The sequence below is a fragment of the Lissotriton helveticus genome, chromosome 4_1, assembly GCF_964261635.1.
Source record: "Lissotriton helveticus chromosome 4_1, aLisHel1.1, whole genome shotgun sequence".
NCBI classification, from domain to species: domain Eukaryota; kingdom Metazoa; phylum Chordata; class Amphibia; order Caudata; family Salamandridae; genus Lissotriton; species Lissotriton helveticus.
In genome coordinates, this window is record NC_136063.1 from 1,457,581,790 (window position 1) to 1,457,607,274 (window position 25,485).

Consider the following 25,485-nt stretch of genomic DNA (forward strand, 5'->3'; position numbering starts at 1 on the left):
ATATATAAAATATATGTATTTATTCTAAACACATCCCTCTAGTCTCTTTATGAGGCTAGAGGCAAAAGTACATTCGGTAAACTTATTTTGCACACAGTAAATTAGCACAATATACGTTGAGCCCTAGGGGAGTACCAAACCATATATTAAGAAAGTGGTATAAGAACCACGACTGACATAGAAACAAGGTCTAGAGCCTTTAGAACCGCTGGGGCCACCAGGAACCACCCAAGGTAGTGACACAGGGGACCCACAGGCGATGCGTGCAGTGACTAAACACAGCCGCGAATCACCGTAAACTGATATGGGGAAAGTCGCGGTTGACATTTTAAAGCTAAAGGACACTTAGAAGAGGACTTGGAGCAAACCCCTTTAGAACTAGGCAGTTCTAGAGTCAATACCCATGGGAGCACCGGAGTACTCGAGTTACCTCACCCAGGGAAGCCGGGTGCATAGGTGTCTTATGGTGTCGGGTTTCGTCGTTGATTTCAATGGCGATCTGCTGCAAAGTGCTGCTGGCGACCAAGTCGAAAGTGTCCGGAGGGATCCAAGCCTGGATCAAGGATGAGAAGAACCTGAAAGCAGAGGGGAAAGAGTCTGGGTCACTAGCCAGTGACCAGGAAGGCGAGGAGCGGATGCCCACCGATGACGGGTGATTTCAGGTGAAGAAGGTGAAGCTTGACTCTTAGCCACGAGGACAAGGAGGCGCCGACGACGACCAGATGCTGGTCCCACGAAGGATGTCAAGTGCTGTGGTGTCAGTTTTCGGATTAGACCCAACAAGCCTTGGCAACAGCAACCCACACAGAAAGCAGAGATTAGCTTCGGTGCAGACCAGCAAGGTCTGAGGGACTCACCACTCGGTGGGTAGTCAGGGCATGTCTGGAGCAACCAGGGAAGCCCAAAGGAAAGAATACTTACCTTCACGGGGACCAACCAGTCGACGATCCAGGGATCGCGAAGGGGCCTCAAGCGGAAATACTAGAAGCGGGCTCACGGAACACTTGTGGAGTGTAGGCCCACTATCTTCGGTGCAGATGGTTCTCGGGGCTTGGTCTACAATTAGCCCAATGCACAACTTCGGGAACGCTCGGGAAGTCGATGCACTCGCAAATGTGCACGGTGTCCAGGAGTTCCGGCTCCACGTCACTCATGAGGGTGTTCCGGGTCTCAGCTTCACTGGGATTTCGTGTCGGCCTCTGAGAAGTCTGGAAGTACGTGTCCTGAGGCACAAATACTTTGGGATCCGACGGAAGCTTTGGAAATGCAGACCGGCAAGATGCTTCTTTCATGCCTGTTTGAACAGGGGAGTCACTCCTTGACCCCAAGGGAGATTCTTCCGTCTTCTAGTCGTGTAGAATGTCGAAGTTCCAGGATATATGTTGAAGATTTTCGTCCAGGTGTAATCTGAAGTCCTAAGTACTGGGGTCCCATACTTATAGTAAGAAAGGGGGTTGGACATACACTGGGGACCCACCTACGGGAGGGTCAGGAAAGAGGGGTGGTTTCACCCATTTCCTTTGTCCAGTTTTGCGCCAGGGCAGGGGCTGCGTGCCCCTGAAACCGATTTGAACTGGGGTATGCACAGGGACACCAAGTGTGTCCCCAGCACTGCCTGAAAAGCATTCTCTGAATGCATCCACCCAGCCCCAATACACTAAAGCCTGTCTGGGAGGTGGTTACACCTCCCTGTGACAGGAAACCTACTGTCCAGGCCTCCCGTGCCGGAGTTTCGTCCAACAGCAGGAGGTCTGACCCGTGTCTGTAGCTGCAGCATCCATTTTGTGATGCTAGGAGTCTTTTAAACTATTACCGGTTAGGTCAGTGTGTACATGTCTCCCCCCTCTAGAAAGGTGGAACTATACCACCGCCGCTAGGCCTGGCGCTGGGGGGGGGGGGGGGGGTTGGATTCCAAAGTGTTTGACACCAAACACGACATGTTTCCATGGAGCCATTCCAAAGTTAGCATTTACCGCGAGGTTATAATGCACTTAAGAGCATATGGTCTGGCTGCATCACAGAACAGCCTTATAGAATAGATTCCGAAAGCTGCAGAGGGGTCCTGCTCATGCATGGGCACTCTCTCACACAATCCAAGCACTCTGCCTTCAGGATTGATAAGGCCTACCATAGGAGTTTATATGGGTCAGTGATTAAAGGTAGATATAGGTAACCTAGTAAGGGGTGCATGCACCACCTTACCCAGGCTGCAGTAGCAGTCCTGTGGTGCCATTTTGGAAGGCTTCCCAGGAGTTGCATAATACAGGCTTCAGCCCCTGATAGGCCTCTGGGGTACCTAAGGTACCATATACTAGGGACTCACAAGGGTAACCCAGTAACCAATCTGGAGTGTACCTAAAGTAAATGCAATCATTTTAGAGAGGAGGCAGCTAGGCTGGGGTCCTGAATAGCAGGATCCCAGCCAAACTAAGTCAAAAACCATAAAAACACCAGAAAAAAGTGGGGGCAACCATGTAGTCAGATTCCAACTTCCTACACATAGGTTAAGGGGTAACCTGATTTTGTAGACAGTACTAACAGAGTTAACTCAGCCTCAGACATCAAAGTACTGAAAATTCAAAATATGTCGCCGTTGGCAGAAAAGATTGATATCATTCCTAGGATGTAAAATAAAATAATGATTATGGTGATCACAGAACTCCTGGAAGGGTATTATCCCTGGATGAATAATGAACAAACCTCTTAAGATTACTCAAAATCTGAAAAATAAATGTGAACATTTCTTGATGAGGTTATTTTCTCAAAGTCAAAAACATGGCTTAGTCCTAAAAATATCCTGTTTATATTTTCAGTTGAGACCTGTACAGCAGTTCTGAATCCTTACTAGGATGAGAGCACTGTTTATATAATTTAGTCGTGGCATCTTTCAACTCTTGCAAATACCATCAATCAGATGTACGACTCTAAAAGGAAGATGTGTTTGTTAATGGTACCTGCTGATTAATATATTTAAGGAGCCATTAGTTAAACAGAGCACATTGTTCCTCAATTTGAAGGTAAGAGCAGAAAAATAATCTTTAAACTCATGGATTACTTTATCTAGTTTAATTTCCCACTGTTGTACAACTAATGTTTGTTGTTTGCTACATAAATGAGAGCCCTAAGGAAGTTACATGCCATTTTATACAAAAGTGATCACTCAAACGGCATAGTTCGATCGATACATAAGTAATATTAATATCAGACTACCATAACCGATCCAGTGTATGGCTTTTTTTTTTAATGGTATGGAGCTTTACCAAGACCTTTTGATTTTAAGAAAATTATACGTATAATACACTTATTTAAAGAGGTTTTCAGCCAGCTCTCTTTATCCATCAGTCTATTGTGGTTTCATTCACGTTTTGCTTCTGGCCACTACAGCATACAGCAGGGGTCAATAGGTCAGCCTATTGAAACCACAGCCTAACTCGGTTTTTCAACTCTGGTATTGGCCAAGCTCTTTTGTTTTTAATAAAATTATATGTATAATATATCTATTTAAAGAGGCTTTCAGCCAGTTGTCTTCTTCCATTAGTCCTATGTTTTTTTGTTCATGTTTTGCTCATGCCCACTAGAGCAGTGTTTCCCAAACTGTGGTCCTTGGACCCCCAGGGGTCCCTGGCACTTTCCCAGGGGGTCCACAGGCAGCAGTTTTAAAAGCACTGCAAAGTATCTTGTTTAATTAACAGTTTTCAAAGAACAATAAAAGTGTCAAGATAACACCAATGATTAATGTCCCTGCTGGAGAGAGATGAGAGTTTTGTCCAGTAGCAGCTTTGACTCGTCTAATGTAGCACAGAGCGTTAATATGCCTACTGCAAAGAAAGTGCATCATGCATTTTAAAAAACAGTATTTTATATGCATAGGTCAGTGGGTTACTGCTTTTGTCAGAGAGATTTTTTGTTAAAGTGCAGTTCATAAGTGGCAATCGTAATCTAGCACAGTGACCTATAAACTGTCATCAAACAACTGCTTGCAAACTGCAAGGTACAAGTTTGTGACTTATGTTTTTTCCCAGTCTTTCATTATCCTGATGCTGCTAAAAAGGTTTATTTGGGTGGAAATAAATTTATATTGTTAAATTCAATGCTAACCACTGTGTTATGTTCTGAATCCTGAGTTTGTGCTTCTCCAGACCAAGCACTCTTTAAAATGCCTACCAGTATGAATGACATGTGAGTTCTACACCTTGTAGTCCCCTTTGCATTATGTAACATTTTCTATACACTGATTTACACGTATTATTCACTGTCTCTATATGTGTGTGATGTAAATTGCTCTGACATCCTACAATGGTATGAGAGATTCTATAAAAAATGAAATACACGTGACAGAGGGGATATGGAGAGATGAGAAGCACTGTTGGAGGGTGATAGTGGGGGAATCATTGAAGAACCCCCAAAAAGATTTTCGTATTCTGGTGCATAGTCAGGTCTTCATTTACTATTCTTTAAAAGCTAATACAATTCAATATATAATGATAAATGTGTTGCAGACTGCACCATTGTTTCCAAAATTTCTTCGGGTGAGAGCCTCAGGCTCACTCACTGCACTTGGTGTGCACCGTATGGGGACTGGTTTGAAAATATTTTCCAGGGCTGCTTTGGGTTTCCAGTCTGGCCCTGGCAGGAGCCTCGTACTGCGAAATAAAACCAACCATTGAAATGTTAGTCACAGAGCTGCAGCACCAACCTTCCTGTTAACCTTTTTCGTTTTCTTGCAAATTCTTTCAATTTAAAATACAAAAGAAGCGGCGGAGAGTGTCGTTAGCCTCCTTGGCTTAACAACACACTCTGCCACGTCAGAAACGCAGGGCTGCACCATATGTACAAGAATATGGGGCAGCCGTGCGTTTCCCCTGCGCTGGCGCTACACTTAACAGGGAAAGATTGTTAATGTTCAGGAAGGTCCCCCTTCCTGCACATAATCTTGAAATGTTGTTTTGTCACTTCTGTGTGTGCTGCTTAATGCGGCAGCACACATGGAAGTTACAAAATGTCATTTTTTTTAAAGATTGTTGATGTGCAGGAAGGGTCACCTTCCTGAACATAAACAATCCAAGGCGTTTTGCAAAAACGAGGAGAAATCAAGCATTTCACCTTGTTTTGCCAAGTTAAGACCAGGTTTTCATTGGCCTTAATTTTGGCGCTGCCTTCCATTTACGCTGCCCTTGTAAATAGGGGGCAGCGTCAAAATCAATGGGTGTTGCACGGGAAATGCCCACTGCAACACCACTGCCCACCCCTTTCACGCTAAGCATTGGGTGAAAGGGGGTCTTATTTACAAGGCACCGTAAAACCACGTTAAGTGGCTTAGTGTTGCCTTGTAAATAAGGCAAAGCCCCCATCGCCACGGGAACATCTCAAAAAGTGATGTTCCCATGGTGATAGGGCCTTGTAAATATGCCCCTAGAATCATTAGTAATTTGAGTATTTGTTTTGTGTACACACGCGTGTTAATCTTTTTCGAATTACTGTTTTAATGTTTGAAATTTAAATCTTACAAATTGCTGAGGGGGCCCCGGCTTCCAGTGGTAACTCAATGGGGGTCCTCAGGAGTCAAAAGTCAGGGAACCACTGCACTAGAGCATATATCATGAGGAACGAATCAGCCTACTTTAGCTACTGGCTACCAGCACTTTGAGACAGTGCATTTTGCTCTTTCACAAGGTGCACATTCACGCGCAAAGAGGTCCCTTCACTGCCAGGGTTTTTGTTTTTACTTTAATATTATTACTCAGGCCTCAAAAAATCATAAACACTTTACTAGACCTTAAGGTCTAGGAGCTTAAATACTCTACCCGACCTAATTATAATGTGCCTCACCCATTAATTGCTTTCAAACTATCTGAATCTGGGCAAATAGTTTAATTCGTTGATGCGCCATTTTCTTCTATATCACATATAAGAGCACCTTCAAACACACGAGTCAGAATGCCTGCTCTACAAAAACTATTTTGTTTGATTTAATAGACTAAACCTTTGCTCCATATACAATACAAATCTAGCCACATGTAGAATGCACATCGCCGCTGACTTGCCTCTTAGTTCATTAACTGCATTGTCATCACAGCAGGAACAGGAATGTTTCCCAAATCAGGTTTAAAAACTATCACTTTTAATAAATACATACCCAAAGCGGTAACACACTTATTTGCAATAAGCATATTTTCCATTGAAATGGCAACAAAATCCCCCACTGACATGTGGTTTTACTAATAAAACTATATAGTGTACAATGTTTGGAAATCCAGTTACTGCAAATATTTGTCATTTGCACATCACCAAGTAAAGTGTTCTGATTTTTTTTGCTCCTATTTAAATCTTTGTTTGCATCACACTTCCGATTACAAATGAAATGTTCTTTCAAACTTCCTGATATATTTTAAAATACTTGTACTATCTGTTTTACAAGCTGTTTAAATGTTGTGTTAGAAAAAAAACTGACATTTTACGGCCTATTTCACAATGATTGTGAGACAGCTCATTTGACAAAATCATTTAATTGTAATAAGAGAAAAAAGTAAGCACAATTTTCCAGGATCAGGTCAGCAACAATTAGTAAAAAGCAAACTGACATTTGACCTCTGGCCTTGAACAGACAGCAAATCAACAAGATTTAAAGGTCTCTTTATTGCTCATTCACTTTCTGAATTAACAGAACACCTGCTCCTTCCCAGCTTAAATTCACTGGGTAGAAGAGACGAGTAGGTACTAATAGATGCTCGCCCTGATAAACTCTGACTCGCCTTAGCAAGTGGGTGAGTAGATTTTTGAAGGCCTGTATTATTGGGTCGAGCATTCGAGACCTCTTGTATATACTTTAGTATATACTTATATGTGTAGGTACTTTGTGGGCTCTGGAGATCAGCCATAGGACTTGGACGCTTCTGCTTAGGGAATTTTTTTCTATTCAACTTTCTCTATTTCATTGTCTTGATAGAAAAAGACCAGTAGATGTCAGTAAAATACCAGAATTGCTTTCTGCTGAGGGACTTTCTTTTTTATATTTTTCTGGCAACTGCTTCTATTTAACTTTTTTGATGGAAAACGACCAGCAGAGGTCAGTAAAATACCAGAATCACTTTAGCATTCTCTAGATTCCAGGCATTAGAAACTTATTTTCCACGAGCACCCGTAGACGATAATATATTTTTTTTAATCTTGAAATTTCATTGATATGATCACTGAAGGCCCTGATTTTTTATTAAAAATAAAGCTTTGGACTATACCATTTCCAGCTGAAAGGCAATATTACTCTCCATTTGTTCCCATACCTGGCGTGTCACACAGTTTGGTGCTTACATTCCCTGCATGTTAAAGAACAGTAGATGTTTCAGCATCCAGGCTAATGTGCTGCATAGTTAAATGCATATAAGGTCCCAAAGGCGAGACCAATTGTACTTTAGTGCGCTTGTATGCCGGGATTAAATAGCTATTTAATTATTATACTACTAAGTGAAGCTGTGCCACCTATTTCAAGTTCCTTCTCTATCTTTTTATCTTTGCAACACTGTCCAATTTCCTATCTAGTTGTTTGTCTATCCATCTATCTGCCGACCGACCTACCAGTCTAGATATCCATCTCTCTGGCTCTTAACCTGCTTCTCTATCTTCCTACGTATCTGTCTGCAGTCTTTCTTTCTTAGCCGATCGTCTGCATCTCTATTTCTCGTGGCCTACCAATGTATCCATCTCTCTATCAATCTATCTATCCATCTATTTATCTTTAACCGTGCAATATTCACTATGTATGCCGCCATCTCCATTTAGCTGTCTATGCAACAATATCTATCCATACAAACATCTCTATCCGGGACGCCCTTTTGCTGGGGCAGCTGTCGCGCTATATAAAACACCCGAACATAACATATCTATCTTTGCAAGTCTCTACGCATTGACCTTTTCAACTCCCTCTACTTGTAATAAAAATTTATAAAAACACGACCAAAAAAAAGCATTAGCAAAGTCAAAAAGCTGAAAGCCAGTGTCATACTGATTGGCTTCTTTAAGTCTGGTTTTACCAAAGACCTTTTGATTCCACGTAAGTTGTGCGTATAACATATTTACTTATAGGGGTTATCAACCAACCAGACTATACCTGTTAGCCTGTATTTGTGACATTCACGTTTTCCTCACCCCCTCCTGCGTGCATCACAGGGCAGTGGGTCAGCCCACATCAGCCATTGGCTGAATTTACTGTGAGTTATGGCATGCTGGCCTTCCACAAGGAGTACAGCAGTTCCCTTCAGAGTAAGGTACTACTTCCCCAACAATAAAGTTTTGCAGAACCATGAGAGACCAAGACAATAATTGCCAAAGCCAAAAGGCTGGTGGCTAAAACCAGACCTATTGACTTTGCTAATGCATGTTATGTGCTGGAGCCTGTTTATGCTTGATTAGATTGAAGGGAGAGAGGAGCTTGTTGGATTCAAGAGGATTTGGGTTTGCTGCTAGTTCATCAGCCCAGTAATTAAAATCGCCCACTATATATGGTTGATTAGAAGTCATAAGAACTGAGCTAATGATTTTTTAGTACCCCATAGAAAAAACTAGCAGAATAGCCAGGACGACGATAATTTGGTTGAATTAGTACTTGCTATTATTGCCTTTTAGAAAAACCAAAAGAATTTTAATATCATCCAGATCAATTACATGCTGGGTGGTAACTGGGATGTTGTTACAAATCCCAGCAACCGCTCCTCGAGCTTCATTTGCTCTTTGGTTTTTAAAAATAATATTATATAACTTTGGCAGGCCAGTTCTGATTCAGGGCTAGATGCGTCTGAAATGCAATTTTCAGATAATAACAGCACATTTAGATCATTAGCCATGATTAGATCTTCGATTTCAAGCACATGTTTATGCAGTGATCGTGTATTCAAACAGCCACATTTAAGAAAAAACACAGATGACATACCGACATACCTACATGTCATGAGATTTTGGGCTCTAAACTAGTACTTCTAAAGATGCCATTAGTTTTTAGGTCAAGCCTAGAGTCAACGCGCATGCGCTGCTCTGCGAGACTTGTTGTAGTGGAGTACGGAGTGGATGCGTCGCCCACTCTCCGCCCATGTTTGTCATTGGCTTGTGTCTTTGTCCTTCGTAAACGCAGGCTTTTGATTAGTTAATAGGCTTGTTAGTCCCGCTTCGTCTTCATTAGTAACCTCCCATGGCGACTGGCCCCTTTCCTTAAGTTGCTATACGGGATGCTTTAGTTAAGTCTGTAAGCACTCTTTTCTTTATTGAGTGTCTTACTTGCAGGCATTGCGTGCTTTGCTACATTCAGCAAGCCATGCCGGCTTTCTACCGTGTTTGCCCGCCCCACCACCGTTCCGAGATCGCAGTTTTTAATTTATTTTTTAGCTCGTGGCCGCCCGCCATTTCCTTTCGTTTTCATTACTTTTGTTGGAATCTCGGCACCGGCGCGGGAGCCACAATGGCATCAAATGTAAGAAATAGAAAAACTTTTGATGCCATTATGGCACCCACACCGAGATTGTAACAAAAGTAATGAAACTGAAAGGAAATGGCGGTTGGCCGCTTTCAGCATGTAAATAAATCGGAAACAAGTATTGCAGTACAATTTGTCTCGCATTTACGCGAGTTTAAGCTATTGGCAATGTAAATGACAATGGCTTTTATTTATGTTATAAAAACCAAAACATAAATAAAAGGCATTGTCATTTATGATGGCAATAGTTCAAAGTCGTGTAAATGCAAGACCTATTGCATTGCAAATGCTTGCTAAGGAATTGAGTCCATCTCGGGCAGCAATGTTGGAAAGTTTCTCAGGGCCAGATTTTCCTTTGGTGAATATAGTGAGGAAAACAACAGAGGCTGGCCCCGGTTACGTACGGTTGGGTGCTGACACAGTGTCAGACACAGTATGAAACTTCCACTGCTTTCGGCCTCAACTGCTGAGCTCTCAACTATGCTCAGTCAAAAATACCGATGAACACTCTGAACTCACCCGGACTCCTAGAAAAGACTCAGTTTGTAGTGTGTACTATATAAACCAAACCTGCCAACTCACATGGCGCCACCGGGTGACACATATCGACTCCCCTCACACGGTAAGGCAGTAAGAGCTATTATCACACGATGGCAGGGAACATGAGCTGAAAACCACTGTAAACAGTAGATTTCCAGCTCATTGTTTGCGGCTTTAAACTACTGTCGTCTATGAAGGGTGCGAAAACACCCCAGAACATTGGCGCCAGCCTTGGCAAGATTTAAAAAAAAAAAAACATTTTTAAAGGAGGGTGCTTGGGGGCAGGGTGGGGGCAAAAGGGTCTTTTAGGTACATCTCGGCACAAGGCTCCGCCTCCCCTGCCCCCTCACACGGTGAGATTTGTGTTCAGGTTGACAGGTAAACACTCCTAGGAAATAGGGACGCACATAACATGCAGCATGAAGTACAACGTGAACCAGACTGACTTTGCCTGCATTAACAGTACTAAAACATATTGTCAAAATAGAGATTGGTGTTTTTATTTTTAAAGTTGGGTACTTAAACAGGGCTACGTTTCAATATCTTGCTTTTAATTACTGAGCTGAGCACTTCCAAGACCCTTCCCACTTAAGGTCCTACCATATAAAGTGAATGGAGAAAAAAAAATATTCTCCAGAGGATGATGCTGCTTTACAAAGAAATAACCTACTCGAAGCCTTCAGAGGCATGCTGCTTGTAGTACATGATTGAAAATACTACGACACCCACCAAATGAGATTGACTTGGCATGTGTGGTTTTCTCATTTAATGCGGCTGTAAACGAACGTGAAGCGAGCGCTTTTACATATCAACACTCCCGATTCAGGAAGCTCTCACAACTTTTAAGCCAAAGTTCGGTTTAGGCGTTTTCTCGCTTAAAATATATGCCGTTGAATCGTGCGTCAGGTGATACCGAATTTCCTCGATATTATTTTTTTTAATGTTCATATTTGCTAATGAATGGCGAATTGTAAGCGAGATAAACACAGCAAGTGTGTATGATCGGAGCCCTAAAAAGACTTTCAATTTAGCTCTGCGATTCAAACCGTGTAGCAGCCAAATGTTGTTTGATAGTTCGAAGCAGGTAAGACTACTACTGCTACACAGGAACTGTTGTCGTGTCCCTACTTAACTTCTCTGTGAAAACTCACCTGCGATGTTCTGGCTCCTTCAGACCTTCTTTGAAGCGGCCATCTTAGACTGGGTCATTGCCTTCGTTTGAATAGGTATGAACAGAAAGCAGGTAAGTGAACTTAACAGTTGAACTGGCCAATACAGTGAAACTACTTCAACGAACATAACAAAGTTAGATGATGCCAACAAACCAGAGTAATACAACTAACAGTTTGGTGTAGAAACAGAAACTGAGAAGAGCGTCACGTCAAAGTCTGCACGTAGGACACTAAAAGAGAAGACATAGAGGCTAAACGTTAAGTTTATGCCCGTTTTGCAGAGGCCATCTTCAAGCAACCGGTACCATATTTCAGTGCATTTACTGGGGAAATTAGTTTAACATTTGCAACCTTTCTATCATGGTACAAGCATTCTAAACACTTAAGGAAATGATATTCCGGTTTGTGATTAATACTGGAAACACGCCTAAATACGCGTATTTATTTAAGTTAGCATTTGCTGCAAACAGCACACTCCAAATCACAAGTATTTCGCAAATATATCTATTGTAGTTCGGGAATTCCGCAACTAAGAAATGTTGATGATACATGCTCTTCGTCTAAACTGTCCCATGCTCTTTATCTGTAGCGATGCTCGTCCAGATTTTCCAGCCAGCTTCTCACCATCGGCAGTTTTTACTCAGCGCCACTTCTACATTTGTTCAAACGCTTGTTGCAATATTTGGGCTTGGATATCACAGCCCAATCCCCCTCAGCTGCTCTGATGACAGCATATGTTGGCGACCGACCTAACAACAACTCAACAAGGCTCGGGGCCGACTGTTTAAACGGATGCGTGCATGTATGTGAAGGAGTGGCATCAGCTTGTTACTCACAAAGCACCCTTACGAGGCGGCCATCTTATAACGTGCAGGTTTACATTCATGGACAAACGTCCCTTGAGGGGAAAAGCGCTTTAAAATGTTGTTTGCTTCCGGTTTATACTGTCAAATGTAACTTTTATAACGCAAGCAGACATCACATAAATGTAATTCAAATCGGAATAATAGTACTTAACACAACAACTCAGCATTTCTAGAAAGAAAAACAACTGGGAGCATATTGAAAAGAAAATGATAACGTCATTCTTTTTAAAATTACTTTTTGGAGTTTTGATGGCTGTGTTATTGATTGCCTTCAATCGGTATTAGTTTAATTTGTTTTAGGTTTGTTTTCAAAGGTGGTCGTCCTTGTTTCGGATTTGTGTTTCGGTGACACTGCCCTGTGACGCATGCGCAGTCCGCGATCGAGGACATTCGGGAGTTGAAAATGGCTGTCGAGGAGCCTGAGCTGGTGGACCTCGAGTAAGCATTCTCTGTGTGATCGCGAATGTTCGTTGCCTGTGGTCTTTATTTAGGAAAGTAGGGGTGTCGGAGAGTGATTGGTAGCCAGGCTTATAAGGCTTTGGAATAGAAGAACCGTGTATTCTGGGGGAGGTTAAGGTGAAACTGGGGGTTGTTTGACAAATGGGAGACGTGGGCAGCTTTGCCTTTCCCTCCATTCATGTGAAGTCTCTAGTTACGTTGTTGACATTTTCGAGTCCCTTCAATATATCCCACGTAAATGAAACCAGTTAAACCTTCCTGGTTTTGGTCTCTAGTGGATCTTTTTACTTTCGACGCCTTGGATACCGTATTCCGAATTGTGACAAGGACGCATGGCAGATGACGCGATGCAGTGATCTAATGAAAACTTGGGAGGTTGACGTTATTGTGCAGAACTGTTTTATGGGGCTAGTGATGTTTAATTGGGTGTGCGCTTTGAAAGCCAATAATAGAACTTTGCAGAGAATTGTGAGCAATGAAAGAACCACTTGTATACAAAGAGTAGAAATTCTTGTCGGGTAGCTTACAGAGTAACTCATTTTGTTAGTACATACATAGTAACAGCGTAATTTTGTTAACGGCATCGAAACATTACATTTCTCTACTGAGAATGTTTTATTTTTTTATTATAAGTACAAACATATTACATGTCTCAGAAACTGTATATGCGTACAACGCAACGTCTTCACATGTAACTAACTTCTAGCGAGCCGAAAAAGGCATCGGTTACTTTCTAGCATTGTTCTTCCTCTACTATTTACAGTATAAACAAATACATAAGCGTACACTGACATACAGTTCCCAACCTCCCCTCACCTGCCCAGGTATGTCACTGTAGTTCAGGGTACTGAGCAGTTCACATCTCAGGCCGGCAAGCGACTTCCAAGTGCACTCCAACGCTGCTATGGAAGGCCAGCACAGGTACCTCAAATAGTGTGTCACCTCAAAACCAGAAAACAAATCAAACATATTACTGCATACCACTACAGGGCCGTAGTTTGGGTCAGGAGTTCATCATGGTGGGTGCTTGTACCGGCCCGTAAGTTTACCTCGGGCACCAAAAGCTCGATTCTGAATGCAATGTACATTAAAGAAATGCCATTCTCTAAATGCAACACCAGAAATGTCATATACTGTATTACCTGTCCGTGCAATAAAACATACATTGTACAAACGATGCAGTTTGTTAAAACACGCATTTTGCAACATCGTTCAAGAATTCGGTGCGACACCCCATGGGGCCTCCTCTACGGTGCAGCACTATATTACAATGAACCATACGTTTATTTATTTATTTTATTTAAAAAGTTTTGTATAGTGCTAGCTCGACCCGTAGGTATCAGAGCGCTTTACATACACAGGGACTGAGTAAAGAACGGATAGATAGGACTCAAAACATACAAGAAGCAGGACTGATTGAAAAACTTAACAGTAGTGACCGGGTTGAATGACTTAGATGAAATCTGGGCTTTAATTACTTAAGTCTGTGCAAGTTGGATGATAGAACCTTCCCCAGGACACATTGCTGTATACAATATAACTGCCCAGGGCTAATTGCAGTACAAACACTGATATGCATGTTTACTATAAACTTGGGTCACTGTTAAAATATAATTCTTATCTGTGACATTGGTATGTGCCAGATGTGCTAAGCATAACGATTGTTTGAATGTCATGGTAATGTGATGATGATTGTATATCTTTTTCTTCTCCTTAAAATTCCTGCTACATATATGATCACATGGTAGCAGAAACATGTGTTTAGATCAAGATGTATATAACAAGTATATGCGATTTAGCGTTCTTGTTTGTAAAAATGGTGTTCTCCATATAGGTGAATTGTTCATGTACTTCAAAGTTTTGATGTGGTCTTCATAATATGTATATAATGGGCAACACCACTTGTGTTTTGATAGTAGCCTCTTTTACTGAGACCCTGGGGCATCGTGTTTTAATCTCTTTAACTATTTCCACAGTTCCAATACCACCCTGTTTAAATTTGCTATCAAAGTAATTTTGCAGCTTGAGTTGGGACACTATATTCAAATTATCTGTTCCACATATAATGATGGCAAGCCAATTTAAATAGGGCTATAGGGAGACTGGGATCTATTGTACCTGTTGCATAAATGTCCTCAAATTCAGCATTTGTTAGTCCAAATATTAGCAAATAGTATCTACACTTTTATTCCTGTCCTAAATCTATTACAGACAATCCGTTACTTTATAGAAACCCCCTCCTTCCACTGTCATGTAGCATCTTGTATACATAACATAAAACAGTCTCTAACATACTTGTTTTTGTCTCGCAGCAGAGTCCTAGAAGTTGAAGAGATCTTGTCCAAGTCTTAGAGTTGCTCAAACAATCAAACTCTTATTAAAAAGAATGCCTACAGACTTTTTAGTGGAATCTTCTTCATACAAAAAAACACCTTCTCCAAGAAATCAAACTGATGTTATCTGTGTTTTCAGGTGTACAGCACTGTATTTTATATGGTATAATTTTTCCAAGGGCCTTAATTAGTACCTCAATAAACTATCCTGCTTAATAGGTCTCCATATAATAGCTTCACAAGAAGAATGTACTTCCATAGCCAAACGTTCAATGTTACTGAAGCTAACATCTTTTGAATCAAAGCAGCCACAGAAATTCTTGCATTAAGAAACCTCTTACAAATTCCAGCAGTCCTTTAAAATGATGGGCAAAACCCACTCATGGCCATAGTTTCAAATTTGTAATATTCGAAGTCTTGTTGCAGTGCTTTCAAAATAGAGCTTCTGGCTCCGGAGAAAGCAATTTGATACTAGCAACAATGTTAAAGTAAAAAAATAACATGTAATCTGTGAACATCTTAAGATTTCTTGGGATGGCTTTGGTTGTAGTTGCTCATGGGTGTCTGTAAAAGCTCTTGCATTAATCATTTTAAGAAACCTCTTATGAGTTCCTGACAGCCGTTATGTATATGTGGTGATGTATGACAGAGTGGAAGGCGGTGGTTTATTTGAAGGAATCTATTTTTTGTAGTAGATTTATTTTGAATAGCAATGAAAGGTTTGAAGCTAGTTGCTTATATTTTGACCTAATGGATATTGTACATGAGGCATTTGAACTAATCAGACTTTAAATAATGTAAGAGTCTATAGGGCAAGGTGCCAAAGTGCCACAGATTATTCCTGCGTACATTGAGATCTTCCTGTGCCTTCTCAGCTTTAATACATGACACTCAAAAGCTTTCAGTTCGAAACACAAACCAATCTACTCGTTTTGTCAATACTTTCTTTAATATTTGCATTGCTTTAGTAAATATTACAGCTCACTCGGAATCCAAACTGACATGCAGAACTTACTATGTGTTTTCATTATGTTATATAATGTTCTAAATAGTTTGTGCTCTTTGAACTGTGTGTATCTGCCTTGAAGCGTCACATAACATGACACTCAACAATTATCCAGTAAGTATGTATATAAAAAAAAAACTATCCAAACTACCAGGATACATTTTATTTGTGTGGGAGAAGCCAACATATTTTGCTACTTTTGAAATTGCTTTCATTTGTTGATGCTAAGTGAGTTATCGTGTACAGAGAATGTAGGAGAGTAGGTTCTGCTCCCTATGGTCACCCCCACTTTTTGCTTTTGCTTCTCTGGTTTTCGACTTAGATGTGCCTGTAGGCCTGCTGATCAGACCCACAGCCCAGATGCACTCTCTCTAAATTTACACCATGCACTCTAGGTACATCCACAATTGGGAATTGGTTCACCTTATCAGCTCCTGTACAAGTGTACCCTAGGTACTCAGGGCATAGGTGTAACCAAGGCCTACCAGGGGCTGCAGCATGTATTATGCCACCCCTGGCTGGCCACTTAAATAGACACAACTGGCTGATCACTCAGCTGGGGCAAGGTCGTGTAAACACCCCTTGCTTAGGTATAGTCTTCCTATACCTACCTATAAATAGACCCATAGTAACCTATAAGTCACTCCTATGGCAGGCCTTAACAATCCTGGAGGCAGAGTGCTTGGTTATGTGTGAGATGGTGCTCTAGCATGAGCTGAGCCTGTCTGCAGCTTTCGGAACCATGCCCTTATAGCTGTTCTATGATATCGCCATACCATATACTTTTAAGTGCATTCTAATCCCCGCGGTTAATGCTAACTTTTGTATGGCTTTATCCAAACATGTCGTGTAAGGTGTTGTATGCTTTGGAATACTACCCCCTCGCCAATTCTGGTGACGGGGGTAGCATTCCACCCTTCTAGAAGGAGAAGACATGTTGTTGCTGACTATCCCGGTTAAAAGTTAACTCGAGCCCCAGCGTTACAAAATGGACGCTGCTGCCACCGACACAAGTCTGACCTCCTGCTGCTGGGATTCCTTCCAGTCACGGAGGTTTGGACAATAGGTTTCCTGCCTGGGGAGGTGCGAGCACCACCCCAGACAGGACTTTGTGTATTGGGACAGGGAGGGCTGAATAGATTGAGACACTGCCTGGAGCACCCTAGGTGCTCCATGCATACCCCGGTTCAAACCGGTTGCTGGGGCACTCCAGCCCCAGCTCTGGCGCAAAACTGGATGAAGGAAATGGGGTGTAACCACCCCCCTTCCTGGTCCCACCCATAGGAGGGACCTAGAAAGTAATCCAGCCCCTTTTAGTTGTATAAAGGTAGGAGCTGAGTCCTGAGAAATCAGATTAATCCTGAATTGAAACTTGACACGAAACTCTGGACCTTCGACATTCTGCTGAAGCTGAAGACTGAAGAATCTCCTTTGTGGCCATGGAGTGACCACCCTGGGCAACCAGGCACCATCCAGCAAATCAACGACTTGCTTTGTTGACGTTCCCGCCGGAACCCAAGCACAGAGCCTGACAAGACCCAGGCTTCCAGACCTCTCTGACCCTCTCTTCACGACTGCAGCATAGCTGAGATCTGTGGAGGCGACGAGACACGTGGGACCGGACATCTTGAAAAGCCTGCAACTTGCTACCTGTGCAGCTCTTGAGGTACCCTCGAAGCTGTGCACTGGGGATTGAGAAGCCCCGATCCCGAGCTCCATCTGCGACGAAGATCAGCCCCCCCACACTCCATGAGTTCTGTGTGGGTCCCTTCTGCTTTTGTTCTGCTCGACGCGTTGTCCGGTTGCTGGCCCGTTGGCTAGTAGCCTCTGTGACGACAATCCTTTTGAACCACCTCACTGGTCTGGTTGCTCCAGACTGGCCCTTCCTTCCCTGCAAAGGTGAGGCCCCCCAGACCTTGCTGGTCTGCACTAGAAGCCTTTGTTGTATCCTGCTTGGGTTGCCTTTGCCAAGGCTTGTCGACTCCAATCCGGAAGTCGACCCCTCCATCTGCGAGATCCTTCAAGGGACAGCCCGTCTCCAGCACCTGGTCGTCGACGACGCCTCCTGGTCCACGTGGCTGCCAAGACAAGCTTCAAGATCGCACCTGATTGCTCCTCAACATCGTCTGGTTCCTTCCTGGTTCCACCCGGTCACTGGCTAGTGACCCAGACTCTGTCCCCTCTGCTTTCAGGTCCTCTTCATCCTCGATCCACCCGGGCATCTTCCTCCTGGTCGCCTGCAGCATCTTTCTTCAGGTCTCCATAGGATCCAACGACAAAACCCGACACATCTTCACACCTATGCACCCGCCGTCCGTGGGTGAGGTAACACGAGTACTTTGGTGCTCCCAAGGGTATTGACTATCCAAGTGTCTAGGTTTTTAGTTGTTTCCTCATAGCTAAACCGGAAGTGTCCTAAATCCTTCTAAATCTAACTTCTAAGTTCCCAATGACTTTAAATTGACTCCCGCTTGTGTGTAAAGACACTGCACGCGCCGCCTGTGGGCCTCCTACTCCTAAACTATTGTTCAGATAGTGTAGCCCCAGCGATTCTCTAGGCCCTAGGCCTTTCCTTTTCTCGTGACGTGGTACTTATACTACTTTCTTAATATAGGGTTTGCTTCGCCCCTAGGGCCTAACCGTAAATTGTGCAACTTAACGTATAATAACTAAGTGTCTTGTTATGTGCTTTGGCCTCTGACCTCATAAAGAGTTCATAGGAGTGTGTTGAGAATAAATACATATATATTTTCTATATATCCTGTGTGGTGTCCTTTCATTTGGTATTCAATGGGTTACATATGGTAAAACAGCTAGCTTTACACGCCCTGTGCTCTGTCCATGCTACCACTAGGATAGCAGGTCTATAAGGTTGACTTTACAACCACCACCATAAGGGTTGATTGGACTGGTGCAAGGTGATCACTAGAATAGTGAACATCATATACCATGCCAACTTCTCACAGAGAAGTTCTTTTGTTGGTTGCTTCAGCTTCTTCTGTTCTCTAATGTTGAATGGTGTATACTTTGCCCAACCATTTATCACTTTGCAGTTCCATAATGCAATATATGACAAGTAAGTTATCTTTCAAATAACAATGAATTCATCTCAAATTTCTTGATTGATTTTGAGAGAGCACATTTTGTGGTCTCAATAATGCATGTTTCACAGATGACGCTTATGCTTCAAGTGTATCTGGAAGTACATCAGTGGTTTAATAGCATAGCTTTGCAAAACACCCAAGTTTGAAGCAAAAGACTCTTTGATATTGGCATCACCTTTTTGTGAATTATGGTTATTTATCGAAGTGCTCCAACACTTAACAGGATTAAGTCATGTATTGCATCCACCTCACACCAACTCTGTACACAGCCATCCAGTCGTACTCTTCTTTTTTTCAGCTGCTTCATCAGGTATCTCTGACATACAGGATTCCACCTGATGAAACCTTGCAGTTGAAGCGACAGCAGGCTAAAAACACATTTTCCCCGCCCCCTTGATCATGAGAACCGTAATTGCATTATGTTAGACAAACGGAAACATAACGAGGAAAGGAAAAGGGGAGGAACAAGGAAAATTATCAAGAGACCAAGGATACAAAAGTTAAGTTTAAATCCTCAAAAACAATATGAGCAATGAATCATATGTACCATAAAATCAAATGAATTAACTCAAATCACATGGTTTAGGAAGATGATGAATAATGTAACTCCAGACAATTCTCTTATGTGATAGTCACCAAGCACATACACATATTCTGAACTAATTAGCATGGAACTGATTTGTTAAATAATCCCTGAAATGCACAGGTCGTCTTTGTGTACGCAAACTTCTCCCTGCCCTACAGTCGTTACCACATATCTTCTCAGGTCCCTCCCATTAAAACCCTGCAAGTTCCTCCTGTTTCTCACGTGAAGATCTTGCTGGGCGTGACATACTCCAAACTTCACCCCCTTCCAGTATTGCCACGTTTTTGTACCTCTATAACCTGTTCCATTGTATTGTATTGTATTGTAGCATACTTGTATAGCGCAACCTGTCACCACCAAGGGCATCCTGGCGCTTTGACCCATGATCCAGCGGAAACAGTGGCTCAACCCATCCTGGGAAAAAGATGGGTTTTCAGAGCCTTTCTGAAGGCCAGAAGATCTTCAAGGCTTCTCAAGGATATTGGCAGAGAGTTCCAAAGTTTGGCCGCCGCTACTCTGAACGAGCGGCCACCCATTCTCACTCTCTGGAAGCGCGGAACTATCAGTAGCCTGGACGCCGAGGAGCGTAAGGCTCGAGGTGGACAATACCAGGCAAACATTCGTCGCAGAGGAATAGGGCCCAGGCCATGAATAGCCCTGAACACAATACAAGCTGCTTTATAGCGAACCCGCAGGTGAACCGGCAGCCAATGGAGTTCTCGCAGCGCTGCCGTAGAAGAACTATGATAAGGGCGAGAAAGGGCGAGTTTGGCAGCGATGTTCTGCACCCTTTGCAGCTTGCCCAGAAGTGTTACCGGGGCCTCCAGAAGCAGTGCGTTACAGTAGTCAAGTCGACTTAGGATGGTGCAACGCACTACTTCTGGCCTGGCCTGCTCCGGGAGAAGGGGTAAGACCTTGCGCAGCATACGGATAAGCATCATACATGTGGAAGTGGTCTTGTTTACATGTAGATCTAGCTGCAGGTTGGGCCCAAAAATAACGCCCAAATTGCGCGCAGATTGTGCGGCTGACACCGTCTCAGAGAAGGACGGAGGCCAAAAATCGGCCGGCAGATCACGAGGAACTCGGTCTGTAGAGCAGTGTAAAACCTCCGTCTTGGTACCATTGAACTGTAAAGAGTTCAGACTGAGCCATTCTGCTGTCGCCTGCATACACCGGTGGAAAGTCTCCAATGTGACTGCATCCTGACCCTCCAGAGAAAAGACCAGCTGGGTATCATCCGCATAGTTGAATGCGGAGATACCAAAGGATTTAATGATCTGGACTAGAGGGCGGAGGTAGATATTAAAAAGTATTGGGCTGATGGCAGAGCCCTGGGGAACACCTTGTCCCACTATCCGCTCCTCTGAGCTGAAGGGGGGTAGCGAGACCCTTTGCTGACGGCAGTCCAGATAGGAGATTAACCAATCCCTAGCTCTGTCTGTAACCCCGCATTCTTCCAGCCTAGAGATCAAGGTGGGATGACTGACCGTGTCGAACGCGGCCGACATGTCGAGCAGCACCAAAAATGCTGCCCGACCACTGTCGACTCGCGCCCGCAGGTTGTCTAGCACGGTCACCAGCGCAGATTCCGTCCCATGCGCAGGGCGAAAACCAAATTGCATCTCATCCAACCAGGTGATCCCTTCAACGAAGCCGGACAGGGTGCGGGTAACCAATTTTTCCATGATTTTCACCGGAAAAGGGAGCAGGGAAATCGGCCGGTAGTTGGATAGGCATGCAGGGTCGAGCGTGGGTTTTTTTAGAAGTGGGGATACCACTGCCTTCTTCCAGCAACTTGGTACAATGCCTGTCTCAAATGACTGGCAGCAGATGGAATGCAAGGGCTGGAAGAGATCCTCTTGAAACACCTTCCAGAGTTTTGGAGGAAGAGGATCAAGAGGCGAACCCGAAGTAACCGTAAGAGCTAAGTCTCCGAACTCCTTCAGAGAGGGAAGGGGAAAGCAGCTCAGCTGGGGTCGACTGGCTTCAGTCGCCGGAGCTCCCAAGCTGAGAGCTAGATCCAAAGGAGGAGAAGAGGGATTGCTCTGCTGGGGTCGACTGGCCACCGACGCCGGAGCTCCCAAGCAGAGAGTTGGAACCGGAGGAGGAAGAGAGAAACTGCTCAGCTGGGGTCGACTGGCTTCACTCGCCGGAGCTCCCAAGCTGAGAGCCAGATCTAAAGGAGGAGGAGAGGAATTACTCTGCTGGGGTCGACTGGCCACCAGCGCCGGAGCTCCCAAGCAGAGAGTTGGAGCCAGAGGAGGAGAAGAAAGACTGCTCGGCTGGGGTCGACTGGCCACAGTCGCCGGAGCTCCCAGACAGCGAGCCGGGTCCAAAGAAGGAAGGGAGGAGCTACTCAACTGGGGTCGACTGGCCACACTCGCCGGAGCTCCCAGTCCGAGGGCCTGATCCAGAAAAGGAGAAGGAGAGTTACTCGGCTGGGGTCGACTGGCTTCCGTCGCCGGAGCTCCCAAGTTGGGGGGCTGCTCATCTGGTCGGGGTCGACTAGAGGACGTGGCCGGAGCTTCCTGACAGAGGTGAATACCCCTCTGCAGGGGTCGACTGGCCATCTCCTCCGGAGCTCCCTCCTCAGTGGTGGAAAACCGTGGATCCTGCAGACCTGTTAAGATTTTACGGATTTTTTCCTCAAAAGCATCCGCAAGTGAGTCACAAAGAGCTTGCGATGAAGGGACTGCGCTAGCCACACACGTGGGGTGGGCAAGGTCCTTAACGATTTTAAAGAGGGCCTGTGCCTTGTTTGGGGCCTGATTCAGAGTAGATTCAAGAAAGGTCGCTTTCGCCGTCTTAATTTGAGCTTTATATTTTTGCATGGCCGACCTAAATGCAATTTTATCAGAATCTAGGTACTGTTTCCTCCAGACCCGTTCTGCGCGTCTACAGTCGAGTTTAAGCTGGCGTAATTCGCTCGTGTACCAAGGGCTGGCTCGGTTCACCCTTCCTCGGGACTTCCGGAGGGGTGCCAACTTATCCAATGTACTCGATATGGATTGGCAGAAAAGATTATAACTTTCTTCGACGGTGTTGCCAAGCTTGAAATCCTCACCTAAAATATTCGGCAGTGGGGAGGTTTTGAGTATTCGGGACCAAGGTCTCTCTAGCTTGGTTAGGGGTACTCCAGCCTTTCGCGACGAAGAGTCCTCCCTACGGAGGGAAAACCTAATCAGAGAATGATCCGTCCAGAACTGGCACTTGATGTCAACTAATGCATGCTCATGACAAGGTCAGCTCGTCATGAGGCACACTGGAGCTGTGCTCATGACAAGGTGAGCTCGTCATGAACAATGGGATTTCATAAATATCAGCACCCAGCGGGAATTGCCTTAGCAGTCAAGGTGATAATCTAGGATCTCAGGAATTTGGACTCCCCTCTTTGGACACCAACTAGGCCTTTTAACGAACACCAAATCACCAACATTCCATACTCGCTGACACACACACTGTTTTTCATCAAAGCATTTTTAGGTCGAGCGACCTATCTCAATGCGCATGTGCGCATTGAGAGCGGGAGCTCGATCTATTGCGGCTTAAACAGAGCTTACCGAGATCAGGCGATTCCCAGGCGATTTCTTCCAGTGCACGTGAAAGCGCGTGCACAATGCCACCAGCCGCTTGCCTCGCATTACCACATCAAAGGCAAGGCGGCCTCGTCTCAGGCCCCTGCTGCTTCACACCCTCATGCCGCTCTCCCCGCTCCGCCCCCTCCCCTGCCCGCCGTGTCACATTTCTCCTCGTACTTTCACTTTGACGGCCGCAGGCCGTCTCTCGTGTTTCTCCTTGTTACTTTCTTCACATAGTTTCTGTCCGTCTCACATCCCTCTCGCCCCATCCCCCGCTTCCTTTCCCCCTTCTCTCTGCACCCCTCTCTTTCTTCTATCCCTCGCCTCCTCCCGGCCGCTCGGTATATTTTCGTCCGTCTCACATCCCTCTCGCCCCATCCCCCCGCTTCCTTTCCCCCTTCTCTCTGCACCCCTCTCTTTCTTCTATCCCTCGCCTCCTCCCGGCCGCTCGGTATATTTTCGTCAGGTGAGCCCTCAGGGAGCGGCCGCTGGCTCCGCAGCCCTGTCGTGCACCCCAGGCCTCACACTGCCTGCTCTGTCAGTGGAGTCTTACTGTGAGGGATCGCACACCTCAGGCCACACCATCTGGCGGACAGGTGACACCTTTATCTCTCTCCAGACACCCTTGGTAAAGCCCCCTAAGCCCACCACCTTAAACCCTCTCCCTTTCACTCGTGGATTTATACTTCTCCTCACACGTGTCTCACGTGTCCCTTTCATTCGCACACTTAAATCTACCTTAAATAGGTGCATCACGTGGTGTTCAAATATCTTGATTCAGGGTGCAGAGCAGCCAGGAGCCTTTGACGATCAGTGGAAGCAGACAAGAGACCCTCGACACAGAATCCATTGTTTTAAGATTATAAAGTCTGGCCAAGACTCATCTTTCTTCGTGAGCAAATTTATTTCCCCCAATACGACATCGTGATTTTCTTTTCTAGGTAAGTGTTTGGCACATGAACACCCTTCCTTCTCTGTTTCATTTTTTTAATGAAATAATATAACACAGGTTGGTGAGAAAAATGTGTGGTCTACTGGCAAAGATATTTCTTTAATGTTCTGTACAACATATGTTTTTATATTCTTGATATAGTTATATATACGTAGCACTTTGCCAAAACAGTTTGCCTTTACGTTTTATTTACAGTTATTACAATTCAATCGAACTTGGTTGATCTTGTATAGACCTCGGAAGGATGAACGGTCGAGTCTACCTTAGCAGGATTCGAACCAACATATTACACACACACACACATACCTCAACAGTAGCAGTAAGCACTTGACTCGCAGAGTTATTTCAAGTTGTTGTATAAGCCTTAATAGTGATAGAAAAATATAGAACGGTGCCTTACATGTAGAAAAACAACAATCAGAGATTGCCTTTAAAATACAAAATGCTACTTCTGCATTTTGACCGCATGTGTGATCCTCGGCAAACCACTTTTCCTAACCGGCTTCTTTCTATGGTTGACACTGCTTTTCATTCTAGTATTGAACTCTTGAAATTGTAAATGTACCTATAAAGCGCTTACAAACCCCGCACGCGACATTGAAGCCCTTTTAATGCCAGTGCACGCTACCCCGGAACCCAAGATTAGTAGTTAGTAGGTTAGCACATTTTTTTCTTGTGCATTAGTTGTGTTAGGCACTTGATTTTATGCGGCGTTATCGAAGTTGAGAAAGAAAGAGCCCGCACAATATAACAAGTGTTGGTCACTGAGCATGGCTCTCCAAAGAAGGAATAGCAAAATGAAAGAAGAAAGAAGACAGAGCCTGACATTTTACCTATGTCTTTGAATGCACAGCAAATGTAAAAAGATAAGAACAACATTTAAATGTCTAGTTGCAGAAAGTGATTTCGTGGAAGAATACCAAGAGTGGTGGTAACTAGGATATGCTCCACGTGTGGGACTAACTCAAGCTAGACAACCTAAAACAAATAAAGCTATAAATAACAAGCATTGGCATAGCCAATAGGTCTCGCTTTTTGGACCCTATAAGTATTTACTTATGCAGCAGAATATCCTTGGAGCAACAACACCAACTGTTGCATGGCTAAACACTTATAAGGCCCCAAACGCGAGACCTATTGGCTATGCCAATGCTTGTTCATACCTGTCCTGATTGGCTATCACCTTATCAGTCACAACAGATTCTCCACCTCTTCTTGGACACAACCACAGTCGGTTCAGTTTCGATCCAGTCATTCTTCCCTTCAATGATTGAAAAGGACACATCCCTGTCACACTTTTAGGTGCATTCCTATGTGTCCATAGCTTTTATCATGCACTTGAGTGGTAATCTCTTCTCCATAACAGTCTGCACACTGGCCCTCACCAGTTGAATCATTTTCTCTCCCAGGCCATTAGCTTGGGGGG

General features: G+C 44.1%; 2 protein-coding genes across 4 annotated transcripts in view; one reads left to right on the forward strand and one right to left on the reverse strand.

Annotated features, from left to right (window-relative positions):
• The window catches only part of LOC144827554 (uncharacterized), a 324,901-nt gene extending 313,496 nt beyond the window's left edge, over window positions 1-11,405 (reverse strand). The window contains exon 1 of the mRNA XM_078685816.1: window positions 11,152-11,405. The gene's annotated coding sequence lies outside the window, so the exon portion shown is untranslated. The remainder of the gene's footprint in view (window positions 1-11,151) is intronic.
• A 962-nt stretch (window positions 11,406-12,367) lies between these two features.
• Window positions 12,368-25,485, forward strand: part of PRP4K (pre-mRNA processing factor kinase PRP4K) — a 483,201-nt gene continuing 470,083 nt past the window's right edge. For all 3 annotated transcript variants that reach the window (XR_013610604.1, XR_013610605.1, XM_078688044.1), the window contains exon 1: window positions 12,368-12,476. Coding sequence is in view for 1 of the 3 variants with exons in the window: in XM_078688044.1 (XP_078544170.1) it covers window positions 12,442-12,476 (35 nt within the window). In the remaining 2 variants the exon portion in view is untranslated. The remainder of the gene's footprint in view (window positions 12,477-25,485) is intronic.